The sequence below is a fragment of the Hesperophylax consimilis genome, chromosome 23 (genome assembly GCF_061612785.1).
Source record: "Hesperophylax consimilis isolate HC1 chromosome 23, BYU_Hcon_1.0, whole genome shotgun sequence".
Classification (NCBI taxonomy): domain Eukaryota; kingdom Metazoa; phylum Arthropoda; class Insecta; order Trichoptera; family Limnephilidae; genus Hesperophylax; species Hesperophylax consimilis.
The window spans coordinates 6767734-6782658 of NC_142858.1; the positions used below are offsets into that span (position 1 = coordinate 6767734).

The 14925-nt window shown below is 32.6% G+C and overlaps 1 protein-coding gene across 1 annotated transcript; it reads right to left on the reverse strand.

Annotated features, from left to right (window-relative positions):
- Positions 1 to 5557: 5557 nt before the first annotated feature.
- On the reverse strand, positions 5558 to 13951 carry LOC149412270 (ras-related protein Rab-18-B-like). The gene is made up of 6 exons (XM_089645714.1): positions 13637 to 13951; positions 12461 to 12628; positions 9880 to 10018; positions 8133 to 8255; positions 7871 to 7973; positions 5558 to 7762 (listed from the first exon to the last, which is right to left on the reverse strand). Coding segments are annotated over exons 1-6 (600 nt in total). The 5' UTR covers positions 13702 to 13951; the 3' UTR covers positions 5558 to 7760.
- Positions 13952 to 14925: the final 974 nt, after the last annotated feature.

Consider the following 14925-nt stretch of genomic DNA (forward strand, 5'->3'; position numbering starts at 1 on the left):
ACGCACTCACCGAAAATCAGCACGGATTTCGTCCCACACTGTCACCTTCAACGAATCTTATGAATCTCATTACCTATATTAATAATTCATTTGAAAATTTTGTACCTGTTGATGTGATTTATACAGACTTCGAGAAAGCATTTGATAAAGTCGACCATGATATTTTATTAAAAAAATTAAGTGACATCGGATTCTCTCAGAATTTCCTCGCTTTTGTGGCTAGCTACTTACGCAATCGTCGTCAGTATGTCAGTTACGGACACCATATCTCTCACGAATACAAAACTAACTCCGGGATTCCCCAGGGATCGAATCTAGGACCCCTTCTCTTTCTCTTATTCATCAATGACATTGGCAACACTATAAACCACTCAAAATATCTCCTTTTTGCTGACGATATAAAACTTTTCAAAGCAATCAAAAGTTACATCGATTCCATTCTTCTGCAGAACGATCTTGATTCTCTTGTCAAATGGTCGGAACTGAACAACTTACCCTTCAGTATTCAGAAATGCAGTGTCGTTACATTTACAAGGTCCAAAGATACATTCCTGTTCCCCTACCACATTAATAAACATGAATTAACACGTAAAAATGAGATTCGAGACCTTGGCGTAATTTTTGAAGCAAATCTCTCTTTCAAATCCCATATATCTGATATTGTCTCCCGTGCCAACAAAATGCTTGGATTTGTTCTTCGTAATTCAAGATCATTTACCAACGGAATCGCAATCCGAAGAACGTATGAAGCACTTGTTCGCAGTATCTTGGAATATAGCTCCATTATTTGGGCCCCTTCTGAGCAAAACCATATTCTCGAAATAGAAAAAGTACAAAAGAGATTCATGCGTTACCTATATATGAGGGAATATATGTACTACCCTTTCCTGTATCCATCCTTATTCTTAGCAGGAATGCTCAATCTTAATACATTAGAAGCCCGCCGAAAAATATTTTTAGGAAAACATTTTTTTAAGATAATCTCTGGAACTATACATAATCCACCTATTTTGAAAGAGATTAACTTATATGTCCCAGACAAGTATACTCGTGGAAGGTCCCATACCCTTTTTTATGCTCCAAAAGCGAGGACTTCTGCCTATCAGAACGCCCCAGTCAACAGAGCGACTGAACTGCTCAACGAGTCTGCATTGACCATCGACATTTTTAACGTAACCTACAGGCAGTTTAACAATTATCTTTTGACGTATGTCACAAAGTAGTGAAACTGACCTTTTTATGTGTTTTGCTATACTTTTTGTCTAATTTGTAATCTTCTCCATAATGTATTGGTGAATAACCGTTTTACGGAGAACATGAAAAATAAATAAATAAATAAATAAGTGAGCGTAAGCAAGACAGAGAGCCTTATCGCGTTAGTGGGCGGCGCTTGACGTTCACACAGATAGACCAATACATCAATTCTAAGCATTTTTATTGCTTCCTTCTTTCGTTGCGTTACCTATACCAATATTGTTTTCAATTTATAAACTTTTCTTAGAGGGAACAAAGATGCTTTTTACTAGATGATCAACCATCAAAATACTGGCAATTTTTTTCCCCACCTGTTGTCTATTGTTGGAGAACAATATTTGCATTCCATCTTAAGTTTAGCCCCCGTGATTGAGGAGTAACGCTCTCGACTAGCAATCCAGAGGCCGCGGGTTCAAATTCCTGCATGCGCCAGAAAATTTTATTTGAAAAATGTGTGTTATGTATTTCTAAATGTATTAATTTAAAATAATAAATAGTATATTTGCAGTATTTTCCAGAGTGGAAGATACTTTCAGTATCGCCCTATTATAAGACCACCATTCAGAATTGAAATGGCTTTAGCCATGTTTGGTGACCAGATCTGAACAGTCAGGTACTTCCCCTCCCTATTACATTTAGACCTCTCATTCGGGATGCCATAGTCTGGCTGGCTCCAGACGGTGGGAGCAGTTGGGACTCTTGTGCGGTATTCATGCTTTTTGTAGAGTTCATTCTACTTTTCCAATACACTGTAATATGAACTCACTTCAGATTTAAGATTATAGATGGCTGACAAACATAATAATCCTGGGTCGATTGTGATTGATCAAATCACTTTGAACTGATCACGAACCATCAACGATCGATCAAATAACTTTTTCATAAAAGATTTTATTCGACCGATCAGCGGTGGTACGACCATAGATGTACATGTAAGGCTATCATTGCGGTTCCAGTTACTGGAACCGTTTCTTTTTCCAGTTACTTTTGGATTCGGTTCCCGACAATGGGAAGGCGGATCAGTATGAATATGTTTGATTTTTGATTTTCTGGGCTGTAAATCTCTGGGTTAAAACTGGTTCCCCCGAATATTGTTTGTTGTGTTCCCACAAACAGTTCTCCAACTCGTCATTGAAGGAGATTTTAGAGAATAAGTTCTTTAGGTTAAATCAGGGATTTATTCAATACTTCGCGTATTACAATAGTGACTTGATAGTCGACCTAACTAGGAGCTGGCTAAATGAGATCTGCAAACACCAAGTTTATCTGGAAGCAGCCTTAGCGACTACTGGCTACTAGCTGCCATCTTGCGGACTTCGAAGCAAGCTCTTTGCACTGCCCTCTATGAGTGCATCTGTGAAGCTCTTAGTTAACTCACTTCCCAACATTGTTTATTTTATATGTTTGTTAACCACTCAGAACATTAGAACGTCAAAAGACGTAAATATGATAATAGCGGTCAAGACATTAGAACGTCTTTTCACGTAAACGCGCGAGATTTTACAAAAATCGATTTATTTCCATCACTAGTACACGGATTGCCATGATTTAAAAAACAGAGTATCGATAATGAATAACGCTACGCGTCTGTATTCAAGAATATCTATGGAATGTAGAGGTGCATTATATAAGTCGATTGGATCTGTCATCTTGTTCGTTCATAATTTATTGCGTTTCTAAATAATTTATTAAAAATATTTTAGTTTGGACGGTTAATATTTTGAGGTGAGTTTTTAATTATATTTCTTCAATATATAAAGTGTTATTTCTTTATGATACTCAGAAAAAAGTACATTTTTCACAGCTTTGAAATAATGGTCAGCGATTTTTACATATTTTTGACGTTTTCAGAAAATGTATATTTAGAAACGCAAATATTTACGTATAACAAAACAATACGATAGTGAATTTCATAATCTTTCCAAAACATTTTTTAGAATGAGGCTACGTTTCCCAAAACGTGAGTTATGAAGCTTTTAACAAAACTCGTGAATAACACAAACATAGTTCGCAAAGGAACACAAAGTAAATAAAAGTCTTTTTCTGAGAGGTTAAGGCATAATTCAAATGTTCGAAAATTCCAAAAGAAACCAGTTCCGTACAAAAATTATCAGTATATTATTTACACATATCCACTATTATCTACGTCAACACGGTAAATGGCGCATTGATCGATCTGTGACATGTTTTTCTATTTTCTATGTCTTCTATGTTCTAGATCAACATGCTAGACGGTACATAAAAAATCGAATCATTTTAACCAGATCACTTCGCCAGTGGGTTGTGATCAAAGATAATTGAATATAAGGATGGAGATATGCTGTGAGGGATGCCCGACCGTCGGAGGATCATGGTCTACTGAGCGTGTTTTAAATATGTAAAGAATTTGTTCATTTAGTCGAATTTGTATTGTCACCTAGTACAGTTCGTCCTGGTTTAATTCTAAATTCCGTATTATTAGTGGAACTTTGTGAAAATGCGAAACGCCAAGTGAACTTCAAAACAAATGGAATATCATTTCACCTGTAAGTACAAAATTAGAATTCAACATTAATTTTTTATGATTATTTAGATTTAATGTTAAAAAATTAAATCTCCTCTTATGCACAAGTTTCTGCTGTTTTAACCTATATTTTTATTGTTATTTTACAGCTCTCAAGTGAACCCACAATCTATTCTTTGCTCACTACAGCTGCAGCAAAAACACCAACAATTGAACATTCGCCTAGGGAAAAAAAGTTACAGTTATAAAATGAAAAAAATAAAATTTGAATTGGATGTCAAAAATTGCTCATAAAACGTCTTGGAACAACCAAAAGATGATATCAAAAGAAATTTAAATCAATGACAGATGTCATAAATTGATTAAAAAAAGAAATATGATGATTGCAGTTCAACAATAGTTGTTAAAGAGCTCCGACAGTGGAGTCAGAGACCTGATGACTCGGTGTAATATAAGGCTAACATCAGTTTGTATCATTAAAATCACTTCTATTCTATTCTAGTCTAAAGCATATGAATGTCACGCAAGTTTGAGAAATGTTTCTGATTTCGAAAAACTCTGTCTAAAGTCCAAGGGCAACGCTGTGTACTTCAGGTGGTTCATGAAACTACCTACTCGACACACTAGGCGCAAGGACCTATTAAAATGTTACCATTCACAAACAAATTATGTAGCAAACTCACCAATTCCTTGTCTACATAGTTAAACAAATGAGTATACCAATTATTATTAGTTCAAAACACACTTTGTCAAGATATTTTTGATAATTTCAGTTTGCAGTTACTATTTTTTATTTAATCTGATTGTAAACCACTGTAATGTGAAAAATATTTTTTGCAACCTTTGTTTGTAACTTTAACCCTTAAGTAAAAAAATTGTAAACAATTCAATCTACCCAATGTAAAAGCCCCATGACTTTTTATCAAACGAAAGTTATATTTGAATAATTCAATTGAAATGTTGATTTTTATACTGTTTTGTGTCATGCAATCCCTACAAGCCTTCATTTGTAAGTATTGCTAATGATGAATGCTGTCGGAACGTGTAAGCATAAGAATCCGTTCTAGTATTAGTGTCAATGTAATTGGCTTATTATTATTATTTTATTCGGCTGGCTAAGTCCTCCATCACAACACAAGCAACATTTTCGGCTTTCTGTGGTGGTAGTAGGAGATTTTCAAACATTGTTGGGTTATTCGTAACCCGGGAATGTTTGTCTTTCTTTTCAAAAAAAAAAAATTTAAAAAAAAATTAAAAAATGTAATTGGCACGTTTCATGTGTAGGTTTGGAAAGGAGTGGACACTTTAGCGTAAGCGAAGGCGTGCAATAGTATTGGTAAACAAAATCGGTGACATACGGTTCCATAGTACAAATACTTGACAGCATTTGACCTTGTAGTATAATATCTTTGGTTGTGATCGACCCGGTACTAAAACAATACCTGGTGCACTATCAATAATTGATGAGCTACCTTAACTCTGATTACAATGAAGTCCCCGCACCTAACTGATAACTTAAAGTTACAAGAAGAACATATTATTTTAATGGTAAGCTGGTTGGGAAGATTGTTTTCTATTGAAGGAGATTAAATTTGAATCTCTTTTGACATATTCAGATGTGAAATTGTTCATAAGCGAAGCAATGTGCCATTGGCGATAAAAGGCTCTTTGGAAATATGTCAAACAAAAGATGCATCATGTACTTCTTATGAAATAATATATTATTTGCATAAATGATTTTCTTTATTTTACCTAACATAATGTAGCTCAATATTCTTATTTAATAGAAATCACAAAAAAAATTTTTTTAACTACAAACAAAAAATAAAAATAAATTTATAGACACTAAGGGAAGTCAAACAACCGAATAGTAGGTGGGTACATTATGTTTTTTCACAAATTAAATGATAATTTGTCAAAAATTATTACTTATAGTAAAATTTTGTGTTTCTCATAAGAAGGATGAACTGTTACCCTTTATAATAAATATACATAGCTGAGTTATACAAAGTAATATGTATATCCACTTGAGCGATTAAATAATGAATTCACTTTTGAGTAGTATAAATATGGCACATTATGAAAAGCAATCGCTCAAAACATTTTCGCAAACTTGCCATAATATGCCAAAAATCGCTCGAGTGGATAAATGCATATTATGAATATTTTTTTAAATTAATTGAAAAAATTACAGTAAATGGGATACAGACTTTTGGAACACCTGGAATAGGTATTAAGTTTACTGGGTTAGGTATAATGATTCTTTTCGAAAAACATATTTATGAAATGCATTTTTTTTTAAAGCATGGTGGGGATAGAGATAATATAAGGATAGATATAACTTTTAATTCAATCATAAAACATATTGTATTAAATGAAATTAGTCTAAATAATATTATAATATTTTTCTTATTATATAAAAGTAAGGCATTTTTAAATATTCAAATCAATGGTTTGCAGAGCGTTTTTTAAATTTGTAAATTATTGATCGACAGACCTCTCATTATTTATCAACACTAAAAACCAAGAGTAAATGATAACAATCACTTCTGCTCTATTATATTACGGTTAAAGAAAATAAGCCTTATAGCCCGATAAGTGAAAATTGTTTTCATATATATTTTCAGAAGAACTTAAAATTAACAGCACGGGCAGAAATATCGTTGGAAAATAATACTGTTGTCACTGAAAACAAAATAATTTTTTCACCAAAGTGAAAACGAAATGGTTTTAATTGTTATCATCCACTCGAGCGACAGCTACTCAAATTTTGGGTAATTCATAGAAGGTGATTTTTATGGATTAAAAATAATTTATTTCAGACTTCCTACAATCAGGTAATGTTTAGTCGCTATTTTAAGCTCTGTCAAATATTTCTCACAGAATATTCTAGAAAATGTGTTGTAACACCTAGTCTGCCTGAAGACACCTTTCAAACTTTGGCCAATTCGATTATGCATTCCGTATTTGCTTTAGTAAATCAATATTTCAATTTAAAATATCCCTGTGATAGTGCTGCCAATTACGTTTTTAGTGCGCGGCCAATAGATACTTGTCAAATGAACCACAAAGTCCGCAATCTCCGTCTTAACACAATAGTAATACGTCCCTAATCCTGGAGGTTCAATAATCTGTCACATACTAATGCTGCGGTCCCTCCGTATATTATGAGTAAGACGGCATATGTTTCCGTATTAATAATTGGAAGTATGATCTTTGAAATGAGCGCGGCAGAATCGAAAACTGGATGCCCAGAAACCTCTACCGCTCAATGCTTTTTTTTGTAAATATGTTATTGCTCGAGTGGTCAAAACAATCACTGAAAAAAATTCTGTGAAATACAGTTTTAAAAGTATGTGTGTGACGATTACAGTAGTATTGATTTTCTATGGAGACACATATGCCCTTATAGGACTCTCTCTTACAAAGAAAGTTTTTCTGAATAAGATTGTTAAGTATATTATATGTGATGTACATAATACTATTTACCTACATTAGGACAGTGTTTCGGGGAAAATAATTTATTTCTTTAACAAACTACAAGATTTTCCCATTATTATAAATAGAGCATATTATTTTGAGGTTTTAAAGTGATTTTAAAAATATTTTCTGGACTAAAAATTTTGTATGGGAGTTTAAATGACATGTGGGACAAAATCTTTTGATATAAGAGTTCTATAGTACATATGAGGATCCATAGAGTTTTTTTGCTTTTAATTGCCAGTTATAATTCAGTCCAATTTCTCAATAATATTCAGCCAAAGCCTATTGTGTGTTAGCTCTTACTGTATATTTCTCCAAATAATTATGCTGCTGAATCACATTATCATTATGCATTAGATACAATGATATTTTTCTAGTGCCTCAAATTATTCTTATTATTTATTTTACATTCTAAATGCTTGGTAGATTTTATTTGCCATAATATCACTTACAAATATATTCATTTAGCCAAAATATTCTATGGTACGTTTTCCTCTGGAGACTAGAGCATGTTGCCATATCCTATAAAAAAAATACAAGTCATTAAAATCAGAAAATGTATTTGTGATGAGTATTAAATAATATGACTGTTATTGTAATAGAATAATGAAATGTGGTATGACGTCTTACAAAAGTAGCCTGAACAGCAATAAGATTTCGGTATGTTGGTTTCTGCTAAGTTTATGTTTGGCGTCGGCTTATCATACTGCCAGCCTCCTGGTGTTTCTAGGATCTGAAAACAAAATCAATTACTTATGTACATATATATGGATTCAGATAAAACGAATTAAGCTTTATAAAATAAAATTACCCAGCCACAATGACCAAATGCAGAAAGCAAGAAAAAGTTGAAAAGTGAAGTAATATATAAACATAAATATAATAAGCAAACCTTAGTGGTTAGTTCTTCAAAAGCTTCATTTATTCCTTCTAAAGTCTTCGCACTGCTCTCCATAAACATCATTCTATGACGTTTGGCAAAATTTTCACCCTCCTCTCTGCTAACGGCTCTAACCTAAAATAGAAATCAGACAAATAGCCGTCATAATATATTACAGAATCATGAGGTGGGTTATGTCCAAATCTCTCCCAAGTGAAATGTGATGAAATAACAATTTTATGTAATGAAAATGAAGATAAAAAATCTGTTCTGTTCAAGGATTACATTTTCAAATTCCTATCTTTAAAAAATCGTGATGGTTCAAAATGGGTAAGCCAAATAGATGTCTCTAAGCAATCCAATATCTTCCTAAAAAAAATAAAGAGTTCTGAACTGTCCCAGAACAAATTTTTCTGCGTAATGGTCGTTTGCTAATATAAAAAAATAACTATTGATGGTGACAAAGGCAGTGAAATAAAAAAAATATATATATATATTTATTTAAAAGAAAAAAATAAAAAAAAAATAATAAAAATTAAGAATATATATGGAAGTGCTGTTGGATTAGATTTAAAAAACAACAGCACTTCTATATATATATATATATATATTTATATTTTTTTTTTAAATAAATAAAAAAAAATTAAAAATATAATATGGAAGTGCTGTTGTTTTTTAAATCTAATCCCTTAACAGAGCATCGCATCAAGTATTCAAAGTCACTTCTGTAATGATGGTACAGTTCAGTTCACTTCTAATTCTAATTTTAATTCGTTTTTTTTCCTAATAATAAAGCTTGAAGTGCGAATGTTTGCGTACTTGAGATGAAATGTAACCAAACTCCGCTATAGAGCTGCAAACAATTTATTTTTTAACTACTTTCATCAAGCTACAGGTCGTAGATTACTACAAAATTAAAAATAAAAACCTTTTTTTATTTTTAATCAAAAAAAAAGCATAACATTAAAAATATTGAAAAAAAATTAAACATGGTTGATAAATTACATATTCCTTCGAATACTTCAAATACAGTAAAGCAGGATTTTGTAGGTGATAAATTGAAAAACACAATCCTCCATCGGTTTCCTATTGTATCTCTATGTTCAGAGAAAAAAGAAAAAAAATTGTCATGGAATACTGAGGACATTAGGAAATTTTAGCAGAATTTGCAAATTATTATAGTTTGTTTACATAGAAATATACCGCTTACAATCATCGCAAGATAAAGTATAAAATTTACATAAAATAAATAAGCAAGCAACTTTTACTTAGGACGGGTTGTTTCGGAGAATTTGAACAATTCATCAAATTTCAACGTTCATTTTCGGGTTCTGTGAAAGACTTATTCAAGTTCTGTTTTTATATCATTGTAGGCTAGTTGCTTGACAAAACTGAAATAAGAACAGATCTTGAAAAAATCTTTCACAGAACTTGAAAATGAACGTTGAAATTTGATGAATTGTTCAGATTCTCCGAAACAACCCGTCCTTAGTCAAGTTCATTTATAACAATATTACTCACATTGTTCTGCATGTAGCGACTTACGGCTGAGTTAAGTGAAGGTTAACTAATAATTTTATTCCGCATATTAGCAAATTATTAACAATCTAATTTATACATCACCAATACCGCTATAAATGAACTTGACTGCATTATATAATCATTTTTAAAGTTTTTAAATTTCCAACAGGAAATTATTATTTATTACTTGACTATTTCGCATAACATTGTCGCATATATTTTATCGCAGTATTCATACCTTATCAATTTTATTTCCAAGAACTAGTCCGACTACGTTTTTTGTGGAATAGGTGTTTAAGTCTTCAATCCAGCCATTCAGGTTGGTAAGAGAACTGGGGTCCGATATGTCATACACCAAGATAGCTCCGTGGGCATCTCTAGAAAGAAAGAAAAAAAAACATATATGCATAAAACGGCATCATCAAATTGTGAAATAGGCGACAAACTGAAGGTTATAAAAAAAAAAATCTACATGGATGATTCACCTTAATGATGCATTACACGGTATGCAAATAATTGGGGCATCCAATGGCCATGTTAATATAAGATATTATAAAACGAAGAAACCATTGGTTTGAAACATATCCGATTATTTTTATTAAATAGTGATTTATACAAAGTTACTTAATTTCATTATATTATAAAATATGTCAATAAGCTCATTGTATACATCAAGAATGGGGCAAAAGAGTTATGTACGAAACATCGATTGAGTATCATTCTGCAGAATGAAACCGTTCAAGAAAGTATAATATAGAGGCCAAAACAAACTATGATCATGTAACCGTGATTTACAAGAGAATACTGTAACTTCAATCCAGTGCAAAAAGCATTGATAAAAATGTGTGAATAATATGGGTCAGGAGACCAGTTGGAGAGGTCAAAGGGATTTCCCAAACCAGCACCTCCCGATCTGACACACTACGCAGCTGGTGGGCAGGTGCATCCTAAACACACCTTACCCAATGAACCCGGGCACTCCTGCTAAATCACCAAACAGCAAACAACTTGGGGTGACCTAGGGCAGAGGTGTTGGTTATCCAATAAATGGTTCCCGAGGCGGCGGTACCCAAATCCGACTCCCAAATTGTAAAATGATCATTTTGTAGAATCGACATTGTTCATTTTATATGCTTTATGGGATGAGTGGGATTGCACTAACATCCCCACATTTTGGAATAATTTTATTACTATCATTAACCAAAAATTCCCAAAAAAAAGGTGCAGGTTTTGAACGGTTGTGAAAACATTGCAATAATGTCAAATAATTTGATACAGAGGAAGTAAAAAATTAAACACAGACAATGAACGTGGATATATTTTTGCCATTCGAGGGACGTTGAACTCGCAATTTCCACATCTAAATGTCTTAACAGCTGCACAATCTATATAAATAAAAATGTTTGTTTGTTCAAAATCTTAAATCTCCAAAAGTTGTTCACCGATTGCTTTGAAATTTTGACACAACGTTGCATTCGAATATGTGTGTGTTTTTTTGTACCTATTTTATGTAGATTTCACCAGGGAGAGGTAAAAACATGGGTAAAATTTCGATCGCGCTGGCCTCGCTTATTATGAATATTTTTTAGATAAAACCTTTAGATTCACCTTAATTACTGTACGACACAACTTTTTGCATTCAGGGCGGTGGAAAATATTGCAATAAAAATTTCAATTACGTAAAACTAAAATTAGCTTTCGTTTTGTGAAACGAGACCGTCCATTTTCAAACTTTATTTGTTTATTGTCAAATGTCATTTTGTTTTGTTGGTATTGCTGTTACTATAGGACGAAACGAACGGCTAGAAGTAGCTAGAGACAATCGCGCGGGCGTTTTTTTTAATGTTAAAATATTCCGTCAAATTAGTATTTACCTAATATGCATGCATTATGTGCGTTGTGATTGAAATTTATTAGCTGGATTTTATTTTTTTACGTTCAAATTTTATTTAAGTAAACTATTTCTGCGATGTTGAGCGGCTACGCTAAGTTTGTAATTTAAAAGAAAGTGCCCCCTTTATAGTGCCTGCTCGCGTCAAGGCAAGAAAAACATCCCAGTTTTCAAGTAGTTTAGCGGCTACGCTAGGTTTGTGTAACATGGTATATATATATATATATATATATCTCAAAAACCATGTTACACAAACCTAGCGTAGCCGCTAAACTAATTGAAAACTGAGATGTTTTTCTTGCCTTGACGCGAGCAGGCGGTATAAAAGGGACACTTTCTTTTGAATCACAAACCATGTTACAAAAACTTAGCGTAGCCGCTCAACATCGCAGAAATAGTTAACTTAAATAAAATTTTAACGTAAAAAAATAAAATCCAGCTAATAAAATTCAATCACAACGCACACAATGCATGCATATTAGGTAAATACTAATTTTCGGAATTTTTTAACATAAAAAAAAAACGCCCGCGCGATTATGTTTCTAGCCGTTCGTTTCGTCCTATAGTAACAGAAATACCAACAAAACAAAATGACATTTGACAGTAAAGTTTGAAAATGGACGGTCTCGTTTCACAAAACGAAAGCTAATTTTAATTTTACGTAATTGAAATTTTTATTGCAATATTTTCCACCTCCCCGAAGGTTAAAAGTTGTGTCGTACAGTAATTAAGGTGAATCTAAAGGTTTTATCTAAAAAATATTCATAATAAGCGTGGCCAGCGCGATCGAAATTTTACCAAAACATGATTTTTTTGAAAAACAGTTAATCTGTTGGACAAACATGTTTTTTTTTAAACAGTACCATATTTTGGAAATAAAAGCAACATGCGTTATTATTTTTCTGTCTGCACAAACAGATTGAATCACCTGTAATAATTTGGTGTCAGAGCTTTGAACATGTCCAAACCCGCAGTGTCCCAAATACCAAGATATACATTCTCCTCATTGATGACCATTTTCTTCAGCTTGAAGTCAGTGCCAATAGTTGGAGAGGAAGACATGTCAGGATGTCCTGTGGTGAAGGCTTGCATGACACTGAGGACAAATAAAAACAATCAAAACACCAGTGGGCTGCAGTCCATAAAGGCTGAAAAGCTGTGCCTAACCAAAGTAAAAGGAAACATTAATAGAAATTTAAATAAAGCAATTTTTTGAAATGGGACAAATTCTGATCAAAACGTATTTTTTCCGTGAATTTGGAAAGGAGCTCTTGTACGCTCATTTATTCATTTGGTCAAAATATTTTTACAATATGCATATAATGAACCCGTATATAACCAAATTTTGTGGAATATATTCTTTTTTAACCCGTCACCTAACTGGGTCGGTATCGGTAAGCAAACATAAAGCGAAGACACTGCCCAAAAAATTAAAGTTCGATTCTGTTTGCAGCACAGCCAAAATGGGAATTTTCTGCACAGGTTCTTCGATTTCGTCGATTGCTTACTGATATAAACCCTGATGAACGACAGCTTTACCATCTAAAAGTAGGTAGATTGAAAACAAAACCAACAACAACCAGTGGAAGGCTATAAATAAATGGCTATTTTCAAAATTACATATATAATTAATACGCGAACACTACTTTTAGTTGTAGGCAATGCACGGCACATGCCACTGCCAAACATTTAGAATTTTCCAAACTTCAGGGACCAGGCATACAATCAAAATCACATTTGCAAAATATTCTAAAGATTTATAGGGAGAAAAAATGTTGTAGAGCATGACACTTAAAATCAAAAAATAAGATTTAATGACAGATATTTAAAAATTCCACTGATTTTTTAAAATAGAATTCCCCTCTCTCTGAACAATGATTTGACTGGCGTAAAGGTCATTTATTATCTTTAGGTTCAAGAATATAATAATGCCATAATAAGATTCAAATTTACGTCATAACTTTACACCAGGGAGTCTTTAAAAAGACAAGCTACGCATTTATTATGGAAACATGTACTCGCAATGACATCACCCGATTAATAGTTGTTCAAAATAAATATTTACAATCATAAATGTATTATTAACTCAATATCAAATGCATACCTCGATTTACCGACTCCGCTTTTGCCAATCAACAAGATCTTTAACTTTATGCGGGGATTCTCCATCTCAAAGCGAGCAATCAAACGTAATTGTGGTATATAATATATTGTTTCAAATCACACAATTAGCATTAACTGGTGCACAATTTTAATCTAAATTACTTTATTTTAACTATCGCTGTTGTTGTGTGTGCAACCGAGGTTCGGAAATTGAGATATTAACGATTTTTAAAACGCAGCTACACCTTGTCATCTCCTTGTAAACATTTCAAAACTTTACGGAATGTCAAAGAAGTGTGAATCATGAAAATTATTGTAATAAAAATAAACACAGACAAAATTTTAAAAAGTCTTCCATTTCTACAATGAGTAATAAAGAACTGGAATGTTATAAAACATATGTCAAGAGACAAGAGAGAGAAAGTTAGCACGAATATTTTGCCGTCCTTGTGAAGAAAGTGGCATTTCCATTTTTTCACAAAATGATTTACTATCGATTTTGTGTAACGCCAGTCATAAAAAAAAACTAAAATTTAAAATAAAAATATGCTTCGTTACTACCGAGATGTCATTTATTCAGTTCCTACTTATTTCCAACCACACCTTGCTGGAAAAGTATTTGAAAATTTGAACAATAAGAAGAACGTAGTGCAAATTGGAGTGCATTTTTTTTAAAACAGAAGAAAGCTTGGGACCATGTTTGGGACTATCTTGAAAGCAATGTGTTGGTGTTTTCGTTCACATAATCTCATAAAAAATAAGGTAATTGAATATCTTGGAAGTTTTTGAAATCGTTTAAGTAATCATTCGTTTTGTTGTGGCGATAATTACCTCGAGGTATCGTGATGGAATCGTGTGGTGATTGTGTTGTTTGCTCTTATGCAGAGATACATCAGTAAGTGATTGGTTTCTTTCAACTTAAACCTGTTTTCTTTCTTTCCGTACTTTGTTTATTCCTACACATACTATCACCCAATTCCAAAAAACATTATTTCGTATAGTTTAGTTCATGTTCAAATGTACGTATGTTCATCTGAAGCAGAGATTCGAAAGCAGTTTCAGATGCAACACTTGTCATCTTTCAATAATATTAAAAATGAAAATGTCTTTTATTTCTTTACTATGAATTATCCACTGGAGCAATCATAAATATACCACATATAAACACGTATATTTACATTGTCATATATACACGTATATTTAGATTCACTGTATTATTTAATTCATAATATTCCTCTAAATATTTATATGAAAACATATAAAACTGCTACTGCGGCTTAAAGCCAATTA

What these genes read in the sequence shown, in the direction of transcription:
- LOC149412270 (XM_089645714.1), bottom strand. Translation starts at nt 13,701, where the DNA reads ATGGAGAATCCCCGCATAAAGTTAAAGATCTTGTTGATTGGCAAAAGC. An exon ending in AGCGGAGTCGGTAAATCGAG is followed by an intron (nt 12,629 to 13,636) that starts GTATGCATTTGA and finishes ATTTGTCCTCAG; the next exon opens with TGTCATGCAAGCCTTCACCA. An exon ending in TTGGAAATAAAATTGATAAG is followed by an intron (nt 8,256 to 9,879) that starts GTATGAATACTG and finishes TTTCTATTTTAG; the next exon opens with GTTAGAGCCGTTAGCAGAGA.